General features: G+C 47.2%; 2 protein-coding genes across 2 annotated transcripts in view; one reads left to right on the plus strand and one right to left on the minus strand.

The window, feature by feature from the left end:
- Nucleotides 1-26,289, minus strand: part of LOC143527197 (uncharacterized) — a 26,918-nt gene continuing 629 nt past the window's right edge. Inside the window, exons 1-8 of the mRNA XM_077022243.1 lie at nucleotides 25,511-26,289; nucleotides 21,108-21,210; nucleotides 13,754-13,842; nucleotides 10,408-10,476; nucleotides 10,121-10,214; nucleotides 2,549-2,685; nucleotides 1,350-1,564; nucleotides 1-956 (exon numbers count right to left, since the gene is read on the minus strand). The exon at nucleotides 25,511-26,289 is cut by the window's right edge and continues 629 nt beyond it. Of these exons, the coding sequence (XP_076878358.1) occupies nucleotides 842-956; nucleotides 1,350-1,564; nucleotides 2,549-2,566 (348 nt within the window). The 5' untranslated portion in view covers nucleotides 2,567-2,685; nucleotides 10,121-10,214; nucleotides 10,408-10,476; ... (1 more) ...; nucleotides 21,108-21,210; nucleotides 25,511-26,289 and the 3' untranslated portion in view covers nucleotides 1-841. The remainder of the gene's footprint in view (nucleotides 957-1,349; nucleotides 1,565-2,548; nucleotides 2,686-10,120; nucleotides 10,215-10,407; nucleotides 10,477-13,753; nucleotides 13,843-21,107; nucleotides 21,211-25,510) is intronic.
- fa2h (fatty acid 2-hydroxylase) overlaps nucleotides 6,667-26,289 on the plus strand; it is a 28,000-nt gene continuing 8,377 nt past the window's right edge. The window contains exons 1-2 of the mRNA XM_077022242.1: nucleotides 6,667-7,068; nucleotides 24,686-24,778. Coding sequence (XP_076878357.1) covers nucleotides 6,784-7,068; nucleotides 24,686-24,778 — 378 coding nt within the window. The 5' untranslated portion in view covers nucleotides 6,667-6,783. The remainder of the gene's footprint in view (nucleotides 7,069-24,685; nucleotides 24,779-26,289) is intronic.

Below are 26,289 nucleotides of genomic sequence, written 5' to 3' on the forward strand. Positions count from 1 at the left end.
TTTCAGTCATTTTAATAGTACCGTAATCCAGAAGAAAAACACAATGTTAATAATGCATCATGTTAAATGAATAAATGCATACATATGGCCCACACAGTTTCATCATATATAGCCTACTACAGTTTTCTCTCAGTCACGCTGCCTTCACTATAACTGCATTAGCACACCCTGAATCTCAGGCAGAGACAGGAAGGGTCTCTGGGGAAGATCTACATCAGACTGAAAGGAACACAGGTGGCGTCACCAGGCTCATGACCTCTTGCAGGACATCTTTATTGTTACGGTAATAAGCTTCTGTTCTGTTCTTGCAGAAGAAATGGTGGACAACTGGTCCCACAAACAAATAAACAACAGTGAACCACTGCGTCCTGTTTCGGATGAGGACAAATGTCATTTATACATTACACACTCAGTGCACTAAGAACTGACAGAATTGGACAGAGTTCACTTCAACATTACCCACCGTCACAAATCCCCTCGCAGATTTCAGTGGGATGAATACAATCTAGAGGTTCAAACCCAGTACGCAGTGGAAGTTTTAGTTACAGACACGACTTAACCAGGGAAAAAACGTAAGACGTCACCCAAAGAGTCTAGCATGCAGCCCGGTCGTCTTCCTGTCCTCGGCAGTGTTCAGTCGGACGGGCGCTTTCTGAATTTCTGAATGGTGGACAAACATCCTCCCGAAACCAAAAGATCCAACGAAAGGGAAGAACACGCAGTCACTCCACCGCCCTCAGTGACCCAGGGTGGAGGAAGTAAGCCTTCACCCTTAAACCACGCACTGCTACGTGTGCCGGGCCACGGCAGGCCTGTGAGGGGGGATGTCTCACGTGCAGCCTTAGCTCACTTTCTTAATGTTGCTGGTGCGTCTGCGACGGAGGCAGGACGGAAGGCAGCGGTGCTCTGATTGGCTGGAAGGAGAGCTGGGCACTGATGACACTGCCACCTGCTTCCTGTGGAGACATGAAAGGGCGAGAGAGGGTGAGGGAGGGTGAGAGAAAGAGGGGGAGAGAGAGTAAGATGGTGAAGGAGGGTAAGAGAGTGAGGGAGAGTAAGAGACGGTGAGAGAGGGTGAGGGAGTGAGAGAGGGTAAGATAGGGCGAGAGAGGATAAGAGGGTCAGCCACACCCTCTGGTCTATTAAAATGTTTGCATGGTTTGAACCTCACTTAAGAGTTCATCAATTAATATTATTCAAAGCTTCATACCAGCATAGAGTAATATAGGTCAAATACCCAAATATGAGGATAGTGCGAAGTGTTTATGTATATTTCAATAATAACCAACTGGGATCCAAACCCCGAGAGCTGGCACGTTGTGTCAAGGCAAAGGGGGCGTGTTACCCACCTGGAGGCGGCCGCCGCTTCCCGACGCCGCACCTGCCTCATGACGCGGAGCATGTGACAGATTTGCCGCAGGGTCATCTGTGGGGTGTGGCAGGCCAGACTGGGCCGCGGCGCCCCCCGGGGGCCATGGTAGGTCAGCAGCATGTACCCCCCCCCTGGGCCTCTTCCGAAGAGCAACCACGGCTGCAGGCTGCAGCTGCCGTAGCAGGAGGCAAACTGGGGCAAATTAGACAGAGACGAGAGCAGCTGTAACAGAGATGGGGGCAGGATGTGTTCCCTGTCAGACAGAGTTGGTGTTTTTTCTAGATAGTTTGGAAAGATTGGGGCAGATAATTGTAAAAGTCAAATAATTGAAATGCAGGCTTTGATCGTTTCAACTTTAAAGGCGGGAACACGCTGGTCACGGCACCCAATCAAACTCCTCATATAGAGTCATAATGATAAAGGCATTCTGGGAGAGGTCCCCCCAAGACCCCTCCTCCTCTGATGACCCTCCTCCCCTGACAACACTCTCCCTATGCAACAGAACTGGTGAATCAATCCTATACATTAATTGCAAATTTTCCACTAGTTTCTAGCACCAGAGGGAGAAACAATTACCTAGATCCTGTGATACAGAACACCCTCACTAACCAGTACACACGCGCACAGGTCCATCTGAATCCAACTACACAGCACGCACGTTTCAGGACAGAGATTATTTTACTTGACACCTGATCAGCACAGTGCTACATGAAAATGGCTTAATTCAGTCAAGGTCTACCCAGACCAAACTCATTTAAATGAAACTTAATGAAACGTTTGATCTCAGATGGAATCAGATTCTGATACTCATTACTGACATTATATGTAAATAATAAGACTATAGCATCTGAGTAATAACAGGTATATTACATTAGAGTAATTGGACTATATAATAATATGACATTATGTAATGTTATGACAGCTGTAATGTTTACTATAGTTTACTATGGGTCCTAGTGTTTCTACAGCTTACTGAATTACACCGTGCTCAGAATACACAGCCCTACATCTTATTTCACAAACAGACTTTCGATCATAAAATCTATTAATCACCAAATCACCATACCAGAAATAACAACCACCATTCTAATAATATTATGTGATCTCATAGCCCCAGTATAGCAATAACACCTCACACATCCCTGGCTATGATATTGTACATCCCAGAGTACTTACAGGGACCACGGTGGCCATGGTGCGCGCCTCTCTCTTCGTCCTGAGGAAGGGCAACTCTTGTTTGTGCTGCTGGTGACCACCTTCACCTGGAACTTATACCTGACGTGCCTCCTTCCATGCACGGGTGCCTGCGACCCCTACGTATCAGAGTGGACCTGTTCACATAGCCCCGCCCACTGACACTGACATCATCCGTCTTCTTCATTTCTTTTCAGCCACACCTCATCCAACAAAGTTTAGTCTCACCTTTCTGCTATGTTATACCGCTAACATGCTGTCAATTATTAAACACACTTTTGTCCCTTCCAGTTAAATTTAGCTCCCTGTAACAAAGCAGCCTTCGGGAAAGGATGAGGTAGACGACATAAAATAGATGACAAGCCATGACAAGGCAAGGCACTTGAGCATAACTGACCACCTCAACCTACAGGTGGGGAACCGTGCTCTAGGCTGTGATAGGTGGATCTGTCTGGGTCATTAAATTACATTCCGTGCCGAGGACACCACATCACTGAGTCAACGTCAATTTCTGACGCCACCACGTCCCGGTGACAAGAGGGGCAACGTTTCCGAAGACTCAGACAGGGCGACAGCCATGGGTGTCCACTTGGGTATGACAGTAGCTGAGGGTGATTGGGAGCCAAAAAACACTCCTATGGTCGACAGACAGCCAAAGAAACAAAAAAGAAAAACACTCCATTGCCCCAGAGGCTGAACACAAAAACACAAAAAACACTCCAGTGCCCTAGAGTCAGTCCTAAAAAAACACTCCATAGCCCTAGAGGCCGACTACAAAAACACAAAAACACTCCATTGCCCTAGAGGCAGAAAAAAACACCCCATTGCCCTAGAGGCAGACCACAAAAATGCGAAAAACATTCCATTGCCCTACAGGCCATATAGAGGCAGATTAAAAAAGAAAAAAAAACACCCCATTGCCAGTTGCTGTTGTCTCTGACGGCTGTTCCTTGCAAAGATGCTGTGTAAGAGGCAAGAGTGTAGCCTACATGTAACGCCATAACCAAGTGGCTGGCATAGTATACAGAAACACCTTTGCTGAGTCTGGACTGGAAGATCAGAGTATGAAAAACCCCCCAAAGATGGTGCAGAATGACCAAACTAAGGTCTTGCTGGACTTCCAGCTATGCATTGACAATGGATGTAATGTAATGGATAACCGACCGGATGTAGTAGCGATGGAACAGCAGAAGAGGGCAGTAGATGTCGCGATTCTAAGTGGTGGCAAAATCAAGAACAATGAAGAACACTAACCACGCAAGAAATACCAAGGATTGAGTGTGTGTGTGTGTGTGTGTGTGTGTGTGTGTGTGTGTGTGACATGCTGGTTCATAAATTTGATAAATAATTATTTTTAAAAAGCTAAAACAGGTACCAAACTATCCTGGACACCGACAATTTGGCCTAGGACTGGAATTTGACTGAATGAACTTGTCACCTGCACTAAATTAATTCTAACTATTGCTAATATGTTAGATCTAGGTAGCTCATCTTTATTTTGCTGTTTAAAGTAAAAAATAATCAAGTAGGTTTACTGTTAGCCGAGAAAAAGTCTACAAAAGTTTTAATTCATACTAGGTAGATATAGGCCTATAAATTAGAATAACATTTTATTAACCTCTTTTTCATTCGTTTAATTTAAGTCATTTTTATCCGTTCAGTTTGCTCCATTGCTTCGAAGCCTGTCAGATTAACTTTAAAATGTGTTTCACTCCACAGTAGCCGACAACACCTCATTCTTATTATCGTTTTTCCTTGTTCAGTAAACTCTGCCGTGGTGAAGCCTCTGGTGGCGAAGAGAGGGACTGCAGTGGGAAAACAACCCGGGCGGGAATTACTCAGAAAACCTTTTTAAGCAACTGACTGGTTTTCTGTCCTCTAATAATGACCTAGATAAATACTAGTCAGGATTTCAGCCTACTCGTCAAACTGAAACTGCTCCAATTGAGGTATTTGATTAAATGTGTTCAAATACAGAGGGAAGATTTCACAGCCGAAGACGCTCATCAACCCTGGCAGACTTGGCGCTAACTTTCCACGTTTTCTCCGTTACTTCTTTAAATCCCTGGTCCGACTTCTCGTGTTCCTTCCTTTGTATAGCTATATCAATCACTTAAGGACCACCACAACTATTGGCACCACCACTACTGGGTTTTTGCACCTCATGCACGCCTGGTTGGGTGGCGACTAGTTGCTTATCTGTCTGGATCTGGGGGTCCCACAGGATCAGAGCCTTGTTAACCACCCTGCGGTTCCTGCCGTGTGTCCAAGCCCAATGAAAGAGATCATATGAAGCACACGATGGAGAAATTGTGAAGAAAATCTCTTTTCATTCACACTCACAAGAAATTAGTTACCCAACACTGAAACAAAGACTCGTATCACAACTATGCCCACAGGCACGCATAAATGTGTTTATATGTGTAATGTACTTATGTTGTGTACTTATATTACATACTTATCAAATATAAGTGCACGACTAGTGATTACTCAAGTGCGTATCATTGTCTAGAGAAGCATTCACAAATTCTTAATTGTAAATTATTGTAATTCCATAAACAAACAATGTCATTTGTGATTGTGAAATACTCGTGCACAGTGACGTAACCGGTGGATGTTTTGGCAATAGTGCCACCTGTAGGTGAAACTGAACTACAGCGCGATGAAATGTCAATTCACTCTAGATAGAATGTGGTCCAACCTGATCTGAGAATGACAGAGGAGACTAAACGTAATATTGCAGAACCTGTTCTCTGAAACGCTATCGTGGACAAAAAAACATGCTGATGGTTTTATTTATTTGATTTTTGGACAGATTAAGCGGTCGCCTAATCTAGAAAATATCTCACACATTGAAGAGAAGTAGACCAAGGTCGACCACAATTTCATTAGTCAGTCGTTCAAGTTCATTGAGATTTATCTTCACACAAAAGATCTGACGATGTTGTGCACAGAGCAAAAACTATTACACCTGATCCAATGCCCAAATAGTATTGTACTAGAACGAGATGTATGTGTTAAATATGTTTAAAATATTAGTACATCCCATACTTTGTAAATAACTGTCTAAAAAAGCAGCACTCTTAAAAATGATTTAGCTCTGTACTGAAAGCATGAGTTACTGTGTAGTCCAAAATGTCTATAAAATTGTAGACTTGACAAATGCTTATGAAGTACAACGAAAAGACGTGGGGTGAGTTACTCTTGAGAAGGTGGCCATGGCCAATAACGTGATCGTGATCGAAACGACCATGTCCTAGAGGCAGCGCCATCATCAGACAGAAGTTGTGAAATCGAAACGATCCTATTCTGCGCGTAAATGAATCCACAAAGTCCCTCCAATAAAAAGGGAAATTATTACCCCTCAAAGACTCACAGTGTCATGATCCCTGGTGAATTATTTACCACTTTTAAACCGTGTCGACTCCAATTACTCTGATCAGAAAGAGCAGAGAAAATCGTAAAATCCACGCATTTACATCGACAACTGACTAATGCGATGCTGTCAGCGTGGCTAATAACTCGTTTTCTTGAGTAAATGAGGTAACGTTTGATGTCTTTACATTGTTTTTATATTTATTTTTGTTATTTATTTTGACAGTTTATCAAAGATAAGTTTGTTTGGCCAAAGAGGGCGCTCTTGTCCCAGAAATTGAGCCTAATCGCAAGATAAACGACGAGTCAGCGTCATATTAAAACAGTCAAAAATGAATCACTGACCCGCGATTAAGTGACACGCGTGTGAACACGTAGTTGTGCCACCGTAGTGATCCCGCGTTTCGGTGATATCTCCGGTACGCCCACGTGCGCAAATAATCGATGAATTATGTCATTTACCTTACACGCCCCTAAGACCGAGGTCTACCGTGATATAAACGATTTTTGAAACAAAGAAATAACACTTTTGACCAGTTAGTGAAACGTGAAATTAAAGACTAAAGGGTCTGTTACACTTTGTTTTTTTAAATCAGAGACTAGTCTACTGCGGTTGACATTCTTTGCGCGTAAAGCAACAGGTGCCTTCGACAGACCACGCCCAATTATTATGAATATTGAATTATTCATGATATGAAAATGAGCTGGTCGCTAAGACGTGAGCCTCAAAGTCAGACGGCAGTAGTATTGCTCGCAGTTATCTGCACTGTCAGTGGGGGTGTCATTTTATCCTCCGGTTATATTTAAGTGGACACCTCGATAAATATATATATATTTAAAAAATGTCACCCTCGGTGTCCCCTCGCCTCTTCTCAGCAAAGGAAGTAGCGAGTCACTGCACTAAGGAATCGTGTTGGGTGTTAGTCGGGACAAGGGTTTACGATGTGAGCGCATTCCTTCGTATGCACCCGGGAGGGGAGAGTCTGATATTACACCGATCTGGGAAGAACATCAGCCAGGCGCTGGACGGGCCCCCGCACCGGCACTCGGAGAACGCGAGGAGATGGTTGGAGCAGTACTACATCGGAGATATAGAGGACACACAACGCACAGATCACCACACACAGGTATGTGGCGCTTTTTGGATCGGTGCACTTTGCTCCAATATTTCCAGCGCTCGAGGTATAAGGGTGAGGTATGAAACCTCGGGTGACATCTCACGGACATCAGGAACTAGCAGCGCGTCTGCTCGATAGGAGGAAGTTTCGGTAGAGCTGAAGTCATTGTTTTCGACGCACTCGTTCACGTTTTACGAAATCTTTACCAGCGTCTTGGCCTCGAATAGAAAGTTACTAAATTGTGTTCTTTGCGTTACTTTGGTTCGCTACTTTCACGGTTTTAAAGCACCGACTCGCGATTCTCCTTCACAACAGTTTTGAAAAGCGGCGGCGGAATTCGCTGCTTGTTTAGTGAGAGTGCGCTTGGCTGCGACTGCGCATATTCCACCAGGCGTGTGGATGCGAGCATGGGCGTTGCGCGCTAGGGATACGCGTGCGTGCGCGCCTCCGAGCGCAGTGCGCACCTGAGGAGCAGGTGTGGGGAGGGGCCTTTCACATGGGGGAGAGCTCGTTTTTAATCGAAATATATATATATATATATATATATATATGTGTGTGTCCTGCGTGTGCATGTGTTACTATAATTTGTTAAATTTTATTATTGGTTATTAAAAAAAAAGTGAAAGCATTGCATAACTCTGGATTACTTGGTTACCAATGAATACACCTGTACGAAAGGGGAGGTGTTGGATTCCGTACGTGAGTACCGTGTGCGTGTAGGACTCTGTCACTCGCTTTCTCACACAACATACAGTGACAGAGAAAGCGTCAGACCGGTCCAACGTGTCTGCCCCTGCTGAGACATTTAAACACAGCCCACACAATAAGGAGTTTATTAAAGCTTTCCATTGTACTCGGCAATCTTTTTGGAAATGTCAGTAGTTGCTGTGGTCAGTCTTTGTCTATTATATCTGATAAGATAACTTTTTTGTTGGTTAACAGCTGGACATCTGAATTGTTTTTTTTATTTTTTATTAACACTTCAACTTTCAGTGATCTCACCGTTTCAGTTGTCTCTGCTCAGGATGTGATCTGCCCCTCAAAGCAGCGCTGTGCAGTGCTGAGGTGTAAAATGTATGTGGCTCGTGCGGTGTAATTTGCTGCGTGTGTGGGTCACGTGGTGCGTTCACACCAGAGGCTGCAGCGTACTCCGTGGGTCTTGGATTGTCCATTGTTTGCTCTGCTGAGTTGCTGCTCTTGTTCTGCACATGCTCATACAATATGCTTTTGTGGACCCTGTGACCCACTGTGGAGCACAGCACCAGGGGTTCTACAGCACCAGGGGTTCTACAGCACCAGGGGTTCTACAGCACCAGGGGTTCTACAGCACCAGGGGTTCATATTCTACAGCTCCAGGGTTCAAACTCTACAGCCCCAGAGATCAAGCCTCAGTCCCCTTCTGAATTCTTTCTACCTTATATCTTACTTAATGTTCATCATTATGCTCTCTGTGTGAGAGAAATCGCAGAGGCAGCGAGAGACGGAGAGAAAGAGAAAGAGAGAGCGAGAGAGAGGGAGGGAGAGAGCGCAATGTAAATTCCTGACCTTGACTTGACAGGGTTATTATTCGTGTGTAGTCAAACTGGTGTGTGGTTATAATGAACTTTATCTACTCCCTTATGTAAGCATCCACACACATGTAAGAATACGCGTCTTCAGTGTGCAGGTTGTGTCTTGTCCTTTTACCTGCTGTGGTTACATATCACAACTTCTTAAGTGAAATCTTTTCTGTGTGTTGACACTGCTGCAGGTTTACTGGCTTGAGGTTTACTGTTCTGGGGTCTGATCTGGTGTCAGGTCGGATCTGGGGTCTGTTGTGTGGTCTGATCTGGGGTCGGGTCTGTTGTGGGGTCTGATCTGGGGTCGGGTCTGGGATCTGGCAGAGAGCTGATGGCATGAGCTGCTGGCATGAGCTGTATTGTTCAGACCATTCCCAGCAAGGCATTGTTTCCTCCTTAAAGACAGATGGAGTCATCCTCAGTAATTGCACTGATGCTTAGGCTAATAGTTATGGAAGTGAGCGTTGTACAACATAAGCGCTAATGCTGGGGAGGGCGTTTTTGCTGTCATGGCAATGAAACACACTCTTTGTTCAAGGGGCAGAGACCCTACCACTAGGGTGGGGGTTCTAGAACACACTCATTGGTCCAGTTCTGCCTCTGCTGCTGTGCCTTTTTAGTTACTTATGCAGTGGAGGTCTGGTTGGTTCTCTGACACAGTAGGTGTTTAGGTGATGCACCATGCTGTGTGAAGCCACCATCTAGCAGGTCGTCTACGTTGGAGTTCTGGAGACTGGATGCATAGACAGAACTATGATGTCATTATATGCTAATCACAACGTTGGCACTTCTAAACATCTACCAAAGCCAGAAAACAGGACTTCATCGTGGATCAGGTTTCTCAGTGAAGCTCAGGAATGTTTTCTGCTCATCTGCATGTGTTTTATGGAGCTGTGTGTGTGTGTGTGTGTGTGTGTGTGTGTGTGTGTGTGTGTGTGTGTGTGTGTGTGTGTGTGTGTGTGTACTCAAACAGACGTGTAAATGCATGTAAACTGTAGAGAGGGAGCTCTGATCAACGGATCAAATGCAGCAGGTGTTTCTAATGAAGCGGTCCAGATGGATTAGTGTTGGGTTGCTGTGGGCAACACGAATTTGGCTGTTGGTTTGTGTTGCAGTAAATCCAGCAACATGCCCAAGAATCTTTAGTCTTATGAGGAGACCATGCATAAGACAAGATGATGATGATGATGATGATGATGATGATGATAATATAAATGGGGTCATTCTTGCACATGAGATATACAGTATGAAGACGCACAGTAGGAAACGAGTGAAGTAATAAAGGACATAAATATAAACCCTGATGGAAAGGTGGACGTTTACCTGGAGATACACACACACACACACACACATGTAGATGGAGAGAGATGAATAGATTTATGGACACACAGAATTTTATTCCAATGTCCTTATGTTTTTATTTTAATTCATTGTATCATTATTATTACACCATTGGATCTTTTTCCGGTGTCTTTTGTGCTCTACCAGTAAAGTACCCATACCTTGCTTGACTTCTGGGGGCTTATTCTGACCATGCTCGTAAACTCAGACTGGAGAGATTCCCCATCGTCCTGTTCGGGGCTTTGTACACGACGCCTGTGTAATGATAACGGTGCCATTTGTATTTGTATTTGTGTTTTTGTTTTTCCCCCCAGATTTTTGTAGTGCCTTTGACCTTCTATAACTGTTAATGAGTTACTATGTAACCACAGTCTCAGGAGTGTGATCGAGGCGTTAACAAAGTCTATCATCTCTCATGGTGCATGAAGGTCAAGGGTCAAATGCTTACCTCACATGCAGTGTGTTCTCAATTACACCTTTGTTTGCTCTTCTGGGCCTCACCTTTCTGTCCGTCTTCCTTGATAACACACACACACACACACACACACACACACACACACACACACACACACACACACACACACATAGTAAATGGAAGTCTGACTGTGTCATTTTGACATATTGTTGTATGGCAATTTAGCTTATTTTTCATGCCAGGAGAAAATAGCATGCAGTTCATACAGGAGCAGCACAGCGGCTGAACAGTGGCCCCTGCTTCTGATGTACCAAACAGCCCCTCTACTAGTGACCCACACAGAAGCAGTTCACAATGCTGCAAATTTGGTAGTGTCCCAGCGGCCAGTGAACCTGAGCTCTGGCTCCATGCCTAGTGGATAGATACAGTCAACACAACCTTCATCGATTCCAGTGGTTGGTTACAGCAAACACAGCATCATCCGAGCCCTGTTGTGAATGTTGTTTGTTTTTGTAAATCGTTCTGAAGATTATCTGAGAGGATCTCCTACTAAAACCTGATTCCTTTATCTGCCGGTGCTGTAACGTTGAGATTTGAAGGTAAATCTGAGAGTCGGCCACCCACCCTCCTGCAGGGTCACGTTAGACAGGAGCTCCCACCCTCCTGCAGGGTCACGTTAGACAGGAGCACCCGCCCTCTTGCAGGGTCACGTTAGACAGGAGCACCCGCCCTCTTGCAGGGTCACGTTAGACAGGAGCTCTCGCCCTCCTGCAGGGTCACGTTAGACAGGAGCACCCGCCCTCTTGCAGGGTCACGTTAGACAGGAGCACCCACCCTCCTGCAGGGTCATGTTAGACAGGAGCTCCCACCCTCCTGCAGGGTCACGTTAGGCAGGAGCACCCGCCCTCTTGCAGGGTCACGTTAGACAGGAGCACCCGCCCTCCTGCAGGGTCACGTTAGACAGGAGCACCCGCCCTCCTGCAGGGTCACGTTAGACAGGAGCACCCGCCCTCCTGCAGGGTCACGTTAGACAGGAGCACCCGCCCTCCTGCAGGGTCACGTTAGACAGGAGCACCCGCCCTCCTGCAGGGTCACGTTAGACAGGAGCACCCGCCCTCCTGCAGGGTCACGTTAGACAGGAGCACCCGCCCTCCTGCAGGGTCACGTTAGACAGGAGCACCCGCCCTCCTGCAGGGTCACGTTAGACAGGAGCACCCGCCCTCCTGCAGGGTCACGTTAGACAGGAGCACCCGCCCTCCTGCAGGGTCACGTTAGACAGGAGCACCCGCCCTCCTGCAGGGTCACGTTAGACAGGAGCACCCGCCCTCCTGAAGGGTCACGTTAGGAACACCCATTCCTCCTACAGGGTCACTAGGAGAAGAATGCTCCCTCCATCTCCAGTCTCTTCTGCATCCCATTCCTCCTTCAATGGTCTTTTTGTTTTTCACCCCTCCATCTCGGACAGGCACAAGCACCGCCCCTGAGGACTGCTACAAGCCCACACCAACCCAAGTGTCTTGTCAGCAATGGCTTCCTGAACTTTAACTCTGACTAATCATCCCAGATCTCATTGCAAACTTCCGGGTAACCTTCTTATCCCATATAGCTGAAGATGAACACCACACTTGCTCTGATGGAGATGTTGTTGATACTCCTGGGCTGTTATGGTGACAGGAATCATCCCCAAAGTCCCTGCAGAACTGCTGGCTAAAGAGCCCCAGAGAGGGTGGGGGAGGGGGGAAGTGGGGGGGGGGGGGGGGGGGGGGGGGTTAGGGCGCTGATTGTGGAGATGGTGATCAGAGGGGACAGTGGCGCTAGTGTAGCCAAAGCTCTGATTAATTGCCACGCACCACAAACACAGCTGCCGGGATCCCCATCACTCCCCGCGGAGCCCAAACGCCGCTGCATCACTAATTGCATCAAGCTAATGCGGTCCCCCATTGGAGAAAAGCATGCTGGGTAAGAGACAAGCCAGGGTCCCGGAGGAAGAGGAGGCCGCAGTGTTGGTGCAAGCGCTGGAGTGTGTGTGTGTGTGTGTGTGTGTGTGTGTGTGTGTGTGTGTGTGTGTGTGTGTGTGTGTGTGTGTGTGTGTGTGTGTTTGGGTGGCTGTAGTGAATTGCTAAAGGCTCGTTCTGCTGTGGGTTTGTGGCAGGAAGTTTGGAAAAAGGCAACATGGTACACAGAAGCTTTTGTCATGTGGTTTAAGCAGCAGACACACTGCTGCCTGATAATAACCCTGAAATAATGATAGACACTTTTCTTGGTTTTTTGATTCATTTAGAGATTAGTTCATGTACAACCTGAAAAAGTGAAGTATCTGGTTCGTTTGATGCTCTTTGAATCTGGATTGTAGGTATCATGATTTTCATTGACCTGCACTCATTGTTCTTGTTGTGGGGATTTTTTGGTTTGTTTCGATAATGTTGGAAAGTGTCGCTCCATTTATAGTTTTGGGTCTGTATTCTAATACACTAAATGTTAAAGGAAGTGGCTATTGCGGTCATGTGAGAAATGTCAGCTATATTTTTAGACCTGTGTTGAACTATATTGCTACTTTAAACACATCGTATATACATACATGTATTCCTCCCATTTTAGCATACCATAATTGGAAAAATAGCCATGATTTGGCATTTAGAGAGGAGCATTAACATTCCTTCACTGCTGCAACCTGCAATGTTTCTGTCGTGGTGCAATCTGGCCCATTATCTTGATATGGGGCAGCTCCGCCCACTTGGCCTGGTAAGTGAGATCTTCTGTAGGTTCAGTCTGGTGCATATATTGGAGTGACAGGAGTGAGTTTCATATTGTGGTAAACCCTGAGGCTCTTACTCATATGCTAGGCTCTGAAACAACATCACAGCCAGTGCACACCATCACCATTTTTTTCTTCACGGTTGAAAATATTGTTGATCCAGGTACTGCTGTGGTCTGTCAGACATTTGCTATTGCCAAGATCAGCTCTTGTCTTAAACTCCCAGACTTATTAATAGGTAACTCGTCTTTTTAATTGATTAACTCAGTAAATGCTCTGAATTTTTCAGTCACTACACCTAAGCTAATGTGAACCATCTTGTTGGAAGTGTGAGGCCTGGGAGTCTGGCCCCAGGAGAAGGTGTTTGGAGTGTAAGGAGGAGGAAATGTTGGAGAAGACGCATGTCTCTCTGTGTTGGGTTCAGGTTCTGGGATCATGTTGACTTGCCTCCAGCCAACCCATTTGGAATCACCTCCAAACCTGCAGCTGTCATTTGATGGCTCGAACACCGACGTGATCTTGTGTGACGCCAAATTCTGGTCCAGCTCAAATGATTCAGCAGGATGGCTGATAGATTATTATTTGATCATTAATTATGTGTGATTGATCTTGGAGGGCACTGACCTGTGAGGTGGTGTGGCTAGCCAGGTCTGGGGTCTTTGAGTCCTGAGCTTTAGATGAAGCAGTCTCAGAGAATGGAAAGACGCCAATGCCTGTTTTGCAACAATACTGTTAGGGTGCTGTTAGGTTTCAAACCACCCGGTGCAACATGACTGTGTTATAAACACTGTCAGCACTGTAGTCTTTTCAAAATATTTTCGAAATATCATCAGCTGTGTGTAATGTGCAGAAATGCAGGTTTTTTTGAAGAGTAAAACTCTGGTGCAGGATAGAGCAAGTGAACTTATGTGCAGGTAATACAAATGTGCAAATCCTTGACTTCACAGTAACATTAAAATCGCAGTTCTCCTAAATCCTGCACTGTATGATTAGATGCAGGTATGGCGTGCTAGACAAGAGAGCTACTCAACTTGCTAATCCAGCATGAAAGTGTTTTATGGCATGAGTGTAGATTATAAAGTGTTTAATATAATGGGATAACGTTTGATTACTTTATGCCACCCAATTGATTTTTTTAATAATCAAAATATAATTCTTTTTTTTATGGAAAAATTGCTTAATGTATGCTAACACTGCTTTGAATGGAAATGTATTTGCCACAATACACAAGAATGTACAAAACATTACATTACATTGTCGCATCAGTCTCCCATGCTCACACACACTTTCTCTCTCTCTCTCTTTCTCTCTCCCCCTCTCTCTCTCTCTCTCTCTCTCTCTCTCTCTCAATTTAATAAAAAAATTCAGTTCTAGGTGCTTCATTGGCATGACAAATAAAGATAAATAATTCAGTTGGTAGTACTAATCAAATAATCAATAAATAACGGGAATAAGAAGGAGGTCTCTCCCTCAGGTCACCCTGTCTATTCAGGTCTGTCTTTCACACAGCAAACCTCCCCATGTCGTTGGAACTGTGTGTTGTAGTTCACATGTGTGCAGACCTGCACATGCCCAGGTTGAACTTTGGATAAAGGCTGAATCTGCACGAAGCTGATTGGCCGTCCAGCAGCAACATGGCTTCCCTTCTGCTCTTGGTGGTCCAGAACAAGGCCTGTCCTTAAACCGGGAGCTGCATCTGCTTTGAGGCTTTACTGCATTTATAATTTGACCACACCTGTCCAACTGCCAGGCTGTTCCTCACAAGACCTGTCTCATTCTCACAAGACCTGTCTCTCAGTTTGCTTCACTGTCCTTGTTGGATCTCGTGCTCATCATCATTCTGAGCCCTAACCAAACATCAATACAAAGACGATGCAACCCTACCCAAACACCACCTCAAAGATGACCCAACCCTAACCAAACACCACCACCCCCTCTACCCTGGCCTCCACCAACCATACCTCAGTCGTCCCTGCTGTCTATTGCACCAATTTGTGGAACTGAAATTGAATTAAAGAGTGAGAACAAAACACCCAAATGGGAGAAACCACTGAAGTGAATTTAGAGCTGCTGGCCAGACAGGTTAGACCAGCTGCTGCACTCCAATCATCTCCAACATCCCTGTTTGGCCAGTAAGTGCCTCTCACTGCCCCGCCTTCTGGCTCACCTCTAACCTGATTTTCTGCTTGTGCCCAGGGCTGACCTGAGATCAGTTCTCTTGGACACCCTATACAGTTCACATCCAACCAGACAAGCCAGATCTGCTGATCTTGGACACTCTGTTGGGGGTGTATTTTAGAGAAAGGCTTGAAAGAATTTTGAATGGTATTCGGTGTAGGAATTGGTCTGCATTCAAAACTCTCTCAGCACTGAATTTGTAATGGAATGCATGACTACCCAGTTGTCATACTATAGCATATCATCTATAGCAATTATGGCCTTTTGTCAGTTAAATATTTTAAACATGCATTAAAAAAGTATACTACTTTAATTCATAAAGTCGTTTTATACATTGTCACTCTCTGGAATTTCATAAGCGAATAGAAAAAAATACATGTACTCAATACATTCTTAGTAAGAAACAATAAAATGTTAGATAATACTGTGATCACTTAATATTACAGTGCGTTGCATAATTAATTTCTCAACCTGTATAATTTTAGGACAGATTATTTTTGGAGTAGCAGTGAGACAGGTGACCTCGCCCTGTTTACATTGCCTGAGACCAGCCGTACGCTACAACAGGCCAGTTCCAGGAGATTCAGCGGTCCAACAGGCTGAAGGATCGTGTACTCTGTAATGTTTCTTCTCAACTCTCTTCTGCTGTCGTCTTTATCAGTGTGAAACTGTTACCACGTGTCCCGCTACAAGTGTGATACGAGTTGAACATTGGCCCAGGTGAACTCAAGTAGGTCATGTGACCAGTGGTAGCGGACAGGCTGTGGGATCTCGGCATGGAGCCGTGTCAGAATATGACACAATCGGAGCTTGCACAGTTGTTACTGATCTGATGGGCTGTGTGTGTGTGTGTGTGTGTGTGTGTGTGTGTGTGTGTGTGTGTGTGTGTGTGTGTGTGTGTGTGTGTATGTGCGCACCAAACAAATGAAGGGAACCGTTCAAAAATAAACAGAACATCACATTGCGGTATTTGTCTTGCACGATATAAAGTTAACTGATTTGTATGGTGTTGGAAGGATCTGGAAAGATTGGCTTTGAATGTTGAAGGCTTTCACTGCGGCTAGCTGAAGGGCTACTTTACAGGTTCAGAACCTACAACCGAGCTCATCACAACGTCACAACAGGTTCAAAACCTACAACCGAGCTCATCACAACGTCACAACAGGTTCAAAACCTACAACCGAGCTCATCACAACGTCACAACAGGTTCAAAACCTACAACCGAGCTCATCACAACGTCACAACAGGTTCAAAACCTACAACCGAGCTCATCACAACGTCACAACAGGTTCAAAACCTACAACCGAGCTCATCACAACGTCCCTGACTGTAAATCACCTCAGAGCCATTGCATTTGCCTGTTCTGTGTCAGTGTTGTACAAAATCACAGTGAACTTCGACATCTGCACCGCCTTTTCTGGTCAGATGAAAGCACCTCCCGCTGACTCAGGGCCTGCCAACTTTCTCTGTGGCGCGTTGCGTTCATCTGTTGTTTATCCGGTAGCGGCCATCCAAATGTCACCTGGACTACGGTTACACATGGAATAACGTGGATACCCACACATCCTCTCTGAGGAATATCACTCCTCCCCCAGTGTCCGTAACAGCAGCCGTTTTGCCGAGATTTGCGAGCTCTCTTCGAGCACCCTTGAGGGTATGCGAGTGACGGACGCTATGCGTTTTTCTGGTTGTGGTAAAAAAGACCTGTGATTGACGGCGCGTGGAGGATTGGGGGAGAATATACTGTCCATACCTGTCACAAGGTGCTGGATGTTTGTACGGAGACTTTTATTTTGGGGGTGGGAGCATGGCGGGCAGGCGGGCAGGGGTGGGGACGGGGACATGTTTCCAGGAGGCTTTCAGGTCAAACTGGAAGTTCTTGAAGTCTTGTATGCAGAGTACAAATCCCACCTTTTATTTAGGGATTTGGTGAAGAATGCAGTTGAAACGGATTCTAAGCTGGGACTCCGCATTACCTGCTATTGGACTTTCAGTGATACAACAGGTGTTGGTTCAGGGACACGGACTGCTCTCCAGGGGGAGTGTGAGAACAGTGAGCCGGGTGGATAGTTATTCAGGAGCAGGTGTTTTGAGGGTGTGGTGTGTGTGTGTGTGTCTGTGTGTGGGAAAGAAAGGGGAGGGGTTTACGTTGGCCTCAAGCAGACCGGCATCGTACCACTATTACCATAAACACAGCCCTGACACCATAACAGCCCCCACTGCCCTCATCAGCACAAGTCAGTCTCTCTCTCTCTCTCTCTCTCTCCCTCACACACACACACACACACACACACACACACACACACACACACACACACACACACACACACACACACACACACACACACACTACAAGCCTGTCCCTTCTGTGCCAGGCTGCACGTAGCTCCCTCCCCTTCTCCACTCATGCCTTTGTTCACTCACACCCTATTCTTTCTTTCTGCCATTCTTCTCTTCTTTGTCCTCTCTCTCTCTCTCTCTCTCTCTCTCTCTCTCTCTCTCTCTCTCTCTCTCTCTCTCTCTCTCTCTCTCTCTCTCTCTCTCTGCTGTTGAAGATGCTTCATTGGCCAGTAGGAAAAAATCTCAGCCTGTCATGCCACTCTTACTCCACTGACCCTGGTTCGGACCCACGATGACCTGTGTCACTCCGCACGGAGCAGAGAGCTAACAAATCGTTACTCAGCATCACTACTTCCTTTGTTTTATTCAGATATTCGTTGTAGATCATCATGATCCACCAGCCGGATGTGTAGTCTGTTTCTACACCCATGTTAAATACAGGTCCGACACGAGTGTTGTGCCCCGATCCTGTGGGCTCATGACGTCCATCCCGAGGTTCAAGTGATGATGCATTCTGCTGGAATGCTCACTCTGGTTTGTGCAGTAACCATGCTGGAAATAAGGGTCCCTCCTAGTCCATGTTGGCGCCGTCACACTGTTGATTTATAAGGGTGTGGGAGTGATTCAGACATGAATGTCAGCGTTGGCTTCTCACGGCGGCCGGACAGAGTCCAGCAGACATGTCATACATGGCCTGGACTTTGGCTCTGTTACTCCTGTTACCTCCTTCCTCACCCACTGTCCTGCGTGTTCAGATGATGGCGTATCTGTGATACGTCTTACAGTTACATTGTACATTGTTGGCCATTTAACAGACCCTCTTATCCAGAGTAACTTACAAGGTGCTTTGCCATTTATTCCCAGAATGCATCCCAGGCAGTACAGTATATACGTCAGATTCAAGATACCCTTGAACCAGACTACTACTAAACCACAGGAATCAATGGCATTACCTAATACTACAAATAAGCAGACATAGATTAACATACAATGTAAAGTACAAGGACAACAAGTGCTTTCTTCTCTTTTTTCCCCGTGTGTGAGTGTTGTTCTCTTTGTGAGTTTCACTTCTCTGCCGTCTGTGTGTCCGCCTACACAGCTGCGTGTGTGTAAACGGCGCCTTCCGCCATGTTTGGATACTGTGGGTATCTGTGCATCGCTGCCCTACTGTTTTAGCACACGTGACTCCCAGACCTGAACACACCAGAACACGACGCCCCCACGTTCATGTTTCAGCACACGCGCCTCCCAGCCCTGAACACACCAGAACACGACGCCCCCACGTTCATGTTTCAGCACACGCGCCTCCCAGCCCTGAACACACCAGAACACGACGCCCCCACGTTCATGTTTCAGCACACGCGCCTCCCAGCCCTGAACACACCAGAACACGACGCCCCCACGTTCATGTTTCAGCACACGCACCTCCCAGCCCTGAACACATCAGAACACGACGCCCCCACGTTCATGTTTCAGCACACGCGCCTCCCAGCCCTGAACACATCAGAACACGACGCCCCCACGTTCATGTTTCAGCACACGCGCCTCCCAGCCCTGAACACACCAGAACACGACGCCCCCACGTTCATGTTTCAGTACACGTGCCTCCCAGCCCTGAACACACCAGAACACGATGCTCCCACGCTCCTGTTTCAGCATACGTGACTCCCAGACCTGAACACACCGGAACACGACGCTCCCACGTTCATGTTTCAGCACACGCGTCTCCCAGCCCTGAACACACCAGAACACGACGCTCCCACGTTCATGTTTCAGCACACATGCCTCCCAGCCCTGAACACACCAGAACACGACGCTCCCACGCTCCTGTTTCAGCACACGTGACTCCCAGACCTGAACACACTGGAACACGACGCTCCCACGTTCATGTTTGAGCACACGTGCCTCCCAGACCTGAACACACCAGAACACGATGCTCCCTAGTTCATGTTTCAGCACACGCGCCTCCCAGACCTGAACACACCGGAACACGACGCTCCCACGTTCATGTTTCAGCACACGTGACTCCCAGACCTGAACACACCGGAACACGACGCTCCCACGTTCATGTTTGAGCACACGTGCCTCCCAGACCTGAACACACCAGAACACGACGCTCCCACGTTCATGTTTCAGCACCCGTGCCTCCCAGCCCTGAACACACCGGAACACGACGACCCCACGTTCATGTTTCAGCACACGCGCCTCCCAGACCTGAACACACCAGAACACGACGCTCCCACGTTCATGTTTCAGCACACACGCCTCCCAGCCCTGAACACACCAGAACACGACGCTCCCACGTTCATGTTTCAGCACACACGCCTCCCAGCCCTGAACACACCAGAACACGATGCTCCCACGCTCCTGTTTCAGCATACGTGACTCCCAGACCTGAACACACCGGAACACGACGCTCCCACGTTCATGTTTCAGCACACGCGCCTCCCAGACCTGAACACACCAGAACACGATGCTCCCACGCTCCTGTTTCAGCATACGTGACTCCCAGTCCTGAATACACCGGAACACGGTGCTCCCACGCTCCTGTTTCAGCACACGCGCCTCCCAGCCCTGAACACACCGGAACACGACGCTCCCACGTTCATGTTTCAGCACACGTGCCTCCCAGACCTGAACACACCAGAACACGACGCTCCCTAGTTCATGTTTCAGCACACGTGCCTCCCAGACCTGAACACACCAGAACACGATGCTCCCACGCTCCTGTCTCGGCACACGTGCCTCCCAGACCTGAACACACTAGAACACAACGCTCCCATTCTCCTATCTCGGCACACGTGCCTTCAAGCCCTGAACACACTGGAACAGGATGCTCCCACGTTCCTGTTTCAGCACACGTGACTCCCAGACCTGAACACACCGGAACACCGTGCTTCTCCACCCCTGCTATGTGACAGGTGGAGCTTGCCAGGTGACAGGTGGAGCCTGGGAGACACAATAGGGCAGTTTATCTCCCTATTCGGACTTCCCAGTAGCACTTAACTTGTTATCAGACACCTCCACGCCCACCCAGCATGCGTTCTGGGAGCAGAGATGAATTGGGGTACTGGGAATTAGCACTGTGGTGACGCCCAAACACACACACACACACACACACACCCCTCCCTCAACACCCACACTCACAAACATATGACTAGTAGTAGTAGTCTTAATAGTAATAGTGCTATGAGGACTATTGTACTGTTGTATGAGTTCTAATGAGTAGTATTGTTGGTGTTGAGTAATATTATCAGTAAACAGTGGTCATCTAAGCTGAAACTTGTTTGGCCTGATCAGAGGTCAGAGGCCTCACATTCACCTGGTAACAGTCCAGATTATTTATTTATTCTCATGGGGCTTACAGCCACTGTCATAAAGGCCTGTATCTGTGTTTACTCTTTAGTAGTAGAACAATACCAGTGGACTGTGGTGAGGGTGTAAGTCTCCAGTCCCTCACCTCATTGACCTGGTCTGTAATCCGTCTCGACATGAGCACACGTCTGCCCCACAGGTGTGATTCCAGCCAGTCCAGAGTAGCCGAGCCACGCTACTACCTGTGCCTGATTAGGTAGAGATCAGAGACACTGAGATCAGCACACAGGACACTGATCTCTGAGTTCCCTCTGAAGCTCTCTAGTTGTTTAATCAGAAAGCCAGACAATATTAGTTACAGACTCTTAACAGTGCTTACACACTTTAGTGTCTGAGTGTATGTTCTAAGGTGTGAACCACATTATTAACAGATTACTTATCACTTCTGTGATCCGTTCCTGGATTCTCTTGACCTGGGAGCTTGGTATGCACACCCCAGATAAGAGCTGAAGGACCTGCAGTGTGTGTTTGATTATTGGGTGAGTGTGGATGGACAGTTCATGGGAGAGAAAGGTGTTTTGCTGCAGTGGTTTCTGTGGCGAGATCTTGCTCTGTGTGTTTTTGTGCATTACATTCTAACTTCAACTGAATTAGTAGCATAACTCATGGACTGTGTTGCCCTTGATAACCTCCAGCACGGAGACCATCATGTGCCCACACAGGTCCTGTATGCCACTCATTCACTCAGCAGAACAGATGAATTCTTCCAATTGTTTTGAAAATACCATTGAAAAATAATGGATTTCATGTGGAATGCTGCTTTGGCTCCAGACACAGAACTAAAGTGTGACCAGTTCCACAAAATCCAGGCTGTTCAGCTGAAGTGTGTGTGTGTTTGTCTGTAGTACTTTTTACAATGCATGTCCTCACAAAACAGCTTTACAGATGATGACGAGGAAGAATTCCCCAAGAGCAAGAGGAGGAACCCTGGAGAGGAACCAGGCTCAGATGGGGACCCCAGTCTCCTCTGGTCCTCAAACGATGGCAAATAAACATTAAAAGCAAAGGCAGCTTCATTATTCACTGTGAAGTCTTAAGAAATGTTTCATAAATAGTGCTGAGATACTCGTATGATTTGGCGAGACCCAATTAATGGTTCTATTCCACACTTAAACATGGTGGGTTTTAGATCCTAACCTCTGCTCGGCTGTTGTGTGTGCAAAGGTCGCACTGCACTGCACTGAGGTCTCTGTACCTCAGTGTGACGTGCCTGTGTGTTTGTGTAAATCTGCTTCTGTGTGTTTGTGTAAATCTGCTTCTGTGTGTTTGTGTAAATCTGCTTCTGTGTGTTTGTGTAAATCTGCGTCCTGCTCCACCTATACGCCCTGCTCCGCCTATACGCCCTGCTTCACCTATACGCCCTGCTCCGCCTATACGCCCTGCTTCACCTATACGCCCTGCTCCGTCTATACGCCCTGCTCCGCCTATACGCCCTGCTCCGCCTATACGCCCTGCTCTGCCTAAACGCCCTGCTCCACCTATACGCCCTGCTTCACCTATACGCCCTGCTCCACCTACGTGCCCTGCTCCACCTACGTGCCCTGCTCCACCTACGTGCCCTGCTCCGCCTACGTGCCCTGCTCCACCTATACGCCCTGCTCCACCTATACGCCCTGCTCCACCTATACGCCCTGCTGCGCTGCGCCTACGCGCCCTGCTCCACCTACGCGCCCTGCTCCACCTATACAACCTGCTCCACCTACACGCCCTGCTCCACCTATACAACCTGCTCCACCTATACGCCCTGCTCCACCTACACGCCCTGCTCCACCTATACAACCTGCTCCACCTACACGCCTGCTCCACCTATACGCCCTGCTCCGCCTACACGCCCTGCTCCGCCTACACGCCCTGCTCCGCCTATACGCCCCGCCCTGCTCTGCCTATACGCCCTGCTCCGCCTATACGCCCTGCTCCGCCTATACGCCCTGCTCCACCTATACGCCCTGCTCCGCCTACACGCCCTGCTCCGCCTATACGCCCCGCCCTGCTCCACCTATACGCCCTGTGACTGCTGCCCTTTGCCCTTCCATTTTGCGCAAATGGCAAAAAAATGGCAAAAAACAGACAGACACACTTCTCTCTGATTACATATAAATGTGCATACATGTGTATACACACACACACACACACACACACACACACACACACACACACACACACACACACACACAAATACGCACTTCCAATGTTTGTGAAACTTGTCTCTGTTCATTTCCAAAAAAATTAACAATACAAAAAAAATTAGCAGACTGTTTGATTTAAATCATTTAAGGTTTGTGTTAAATGTTTGTTGTCATGGTGGCCTTTTCCTGGTGAGGCTTCTCGTGGGTAGTACTGTTGGGTGGTCTGCCTTAGGTCTCTGCCTCTGGGCTTTTCAGCAGGTCTGTGTAGCAGGTCTTTTCTGCTGGGCTGCCTAATGAGAGGTAATGTTTATACTGTTTTGAGGCAGGTTGGTCTCTGGGCTTTACTGTGAACACATAGCGTGGATAGAGACAGTTACTATAACTACATCTGTTTATTTCCATCAGCTCCCCCCGTGAGAGCTGTCTTAATTATTGCTCAGGTGTTTATTTCTTTGTGTGTTTGTGTGTGTGTGTTTGTATGTGTTTGCATGTCTGTGTGTGTGTGTGTGTGTGTGTGTGTGTGTGTGTGTGTGTGTGTGTGTGTGTGTGTGTGTGTATCAGGTATATCCAGTCTGTTTTCTGCTTTTCTTGAATTCAATGTTCACAACAAACACTGAATGGAGGTAGATGAGGGGAGATGAAGCAGAGCTACTGAGGTGTATGAGAGAGTAAGAGAGTGATGTGGTGAACGAAGAGAGTGAGAGAGAATAAGAGAATAATGTGAACGGAGTAGAGAGAGAATATGAGTGATGTGGTGAACCGAGTAGACTGAGATTAAGAGTGATGTGAAGGACGTGTGTGTGTGTGTGTGTGTGTGTGTGTGTGTATGCACACGCGTGCATATGTGTGCTTTGGTTCCTTGTGCAGGTGCTGGGTTGCTGCGGACATGTGTGTGTGTGTGTGTGTGTGTGTCTGTGTGTGTAGTCCGTGCAGGTGTGATGAGGGCAGGGTTAATCACCTATTAAGTTAAAAGTGGTTGGGCACCTTGAGTCATCCAGTGGTGTGTGAAGAACGTGGTGCACCAGAGGCTGTACAAAAATACCATTACATCACGAGTGGGTCGAAGAGCCGTCACAACGTAGCACGGAGGGCTCTGTACGCCTGCAGGTCTATACCACATAAATGTTTACTGACATCTACTGACATATCATTATCTGATTGACCAACATGCACCTGATGTGATCTGAGCAGTGTTTACATGGGTGTTGCCATATCTACCTTTCCTGCTCTTCCTTTCGTTGTTGCTACTGAAAGGTGGATACTGCTACTATTCCAGTCATGCTGGAATGAAATTACTGTTGAGCCTCTCGCGCACACACACACACACACACACACACACACACACACACACACACACACACACAAACATGCATACAAAGTCCACACTTTTGTGAGTGTAAGGTGATATTTTGTGCGTGTCCACATGAAACCTCAGTGATGAAAGAAATACATGTGTGATGTGTAAGGACACATTTGTAGTCATTAAGTTGACACGTTTGTGTGTGTTTGTGTCCGTGTGTGTGTGTATGTGTGTTAGACACTACGACAGAGGGGAAACAGACAAGACCCCACTGACACAGAAGAGGAAGACTCCGCCATCAGCAAATGCAGCAAAGTCGACGATGAAACGGTAAGTCAGACGGTGTGGGCGTGGGTGGGTGTGTGTGTGTGTGTGTGTGTGTGTGTGTGTGTGTGTGTGTGTGTGATTATGCCCATGTGTGTGGGAGAACCTCTGCATTCATAGGAGGCTGAATGAGGCTGTGTTTTGCAGAAAAGATTGCAAGAGTGAGCTTGAGTTGTCCTGTCGCTCACTAACCACATCACCCCTCAAGCCTTTGCCCTTCCAACCTCCAACGTCTGTCTGTCTGTCTGTCTGTCTGTCTGTCTGTCTGTCTGTCTGTCTGTGAGTGAGTGTTCTTTAGTGTTTTTAAAAGGGAGTTTCTTAAATTCCTTAATACTGCAAATGTTCATTCATGTTGTACTGTAATTCTGCTTTGGCAAAACTGTAATTGAATATGGTCATGACAACAAAGCATACTGAACTGTGAGAGAGGGGGGAGAGAGAGAGGAGAGAGAGGGGGGGGAGAGAGAGAGAGGAGAGAGAGGGGGGGGAGAGAGAGAGAGGAGAGGGGGGGGGCAACAAAGACTGACAGAGACATTGAGGGGGGTGTGATTGCTCCACAGGGCACTGACCCTTTTTTAAACGACAACAGAGCTATCACCACCTCTTTCTGTGTGTGTGTGTGTGTGTGTGTGTGTGTGTGTGTGTGTGTGTGAGAAAGAGAGAGAGACTAAAGAGCATAGAAAAAGAGAATCCTATCTGAGATGGTTCGCACTAAAAAAGAACAGAGGAACAACTTACTTTACAGCTCACAAAGTGAAAGCAGAAATGTTCACGTTGAGCGGGGGAAAGGTCGGCGGAGCTGATCAGGTGGGGTCATGGGCGGCCCGATGGTTCTCCAGTCCTGGTGCGTCGAGCTCCGATACAGGAAGAGCAGTGTGCAGCACCCTCAGGAGTCTGAACCAACCTCGTCTCCTCTGTAGCGCTGTGAGAATTAAACATAGTGAGCTGATGTGCAACATTTAACTTCCACATGAATCTCACCATTGCTGAAGTGAGACAGGGAGTGATCTGAGGGCGTGTGTGTGTGTGTGCATGCGTGTGTGTGCATGTGTGTGCGTGCGTACATGTGCATGTGTGTTTGTGTGCATGCGTGTAAATGTGTGTGCACATGTGTGTATGAGCATGCGTGCATACCTTATGTGTGTGTGTGTACCTGTGTGTGTGTGTGTGTACCTGTTAGGGTTGCAGCGGTATCCGGTTTCACGGTATACCACGGTATTAAAATGCACGGTTATCATACCGTGTGCGTTTGCTTATTACCGGTAAAAAGCAAGCCAGCGGAGAAACTGACCCGCGCATGCGCAACTCCGCTCCGGTTCAGCTACTCAGCACAGCGGTGAGAATGGCAGAAAGTGTATCAGACTTAACACATTTTTTAACAAAAAAAGCTAAACTAATGTCAGCGGCGAAAATGACGTAATCGCGCTGTCGATTAGCGAGGTCGTGCACCTCTCGAATTTTGTAACTTTGCGCGCGCCGCGCCTCAGCGCGATGAACAAAGTCTTATTTGCAGGGTT

The sequence above is a fragment of the Brachyhypopomus gauderio genome, chromosome 11 (genome assembly GCF_052324685.1).
Source record: "Brachyhypopomus gauderio isolate BG-103 chromosome 11, BGAUD_0.2, whole genome shotgun sequence".
Taxonomy (NCBI): Eukaryota; Metazoa; Chordata; class Actinopteri; order Gymnotiformes; family Hypopomidae; genus Brachyhypopomus; species Brachyhypopomus gauderio.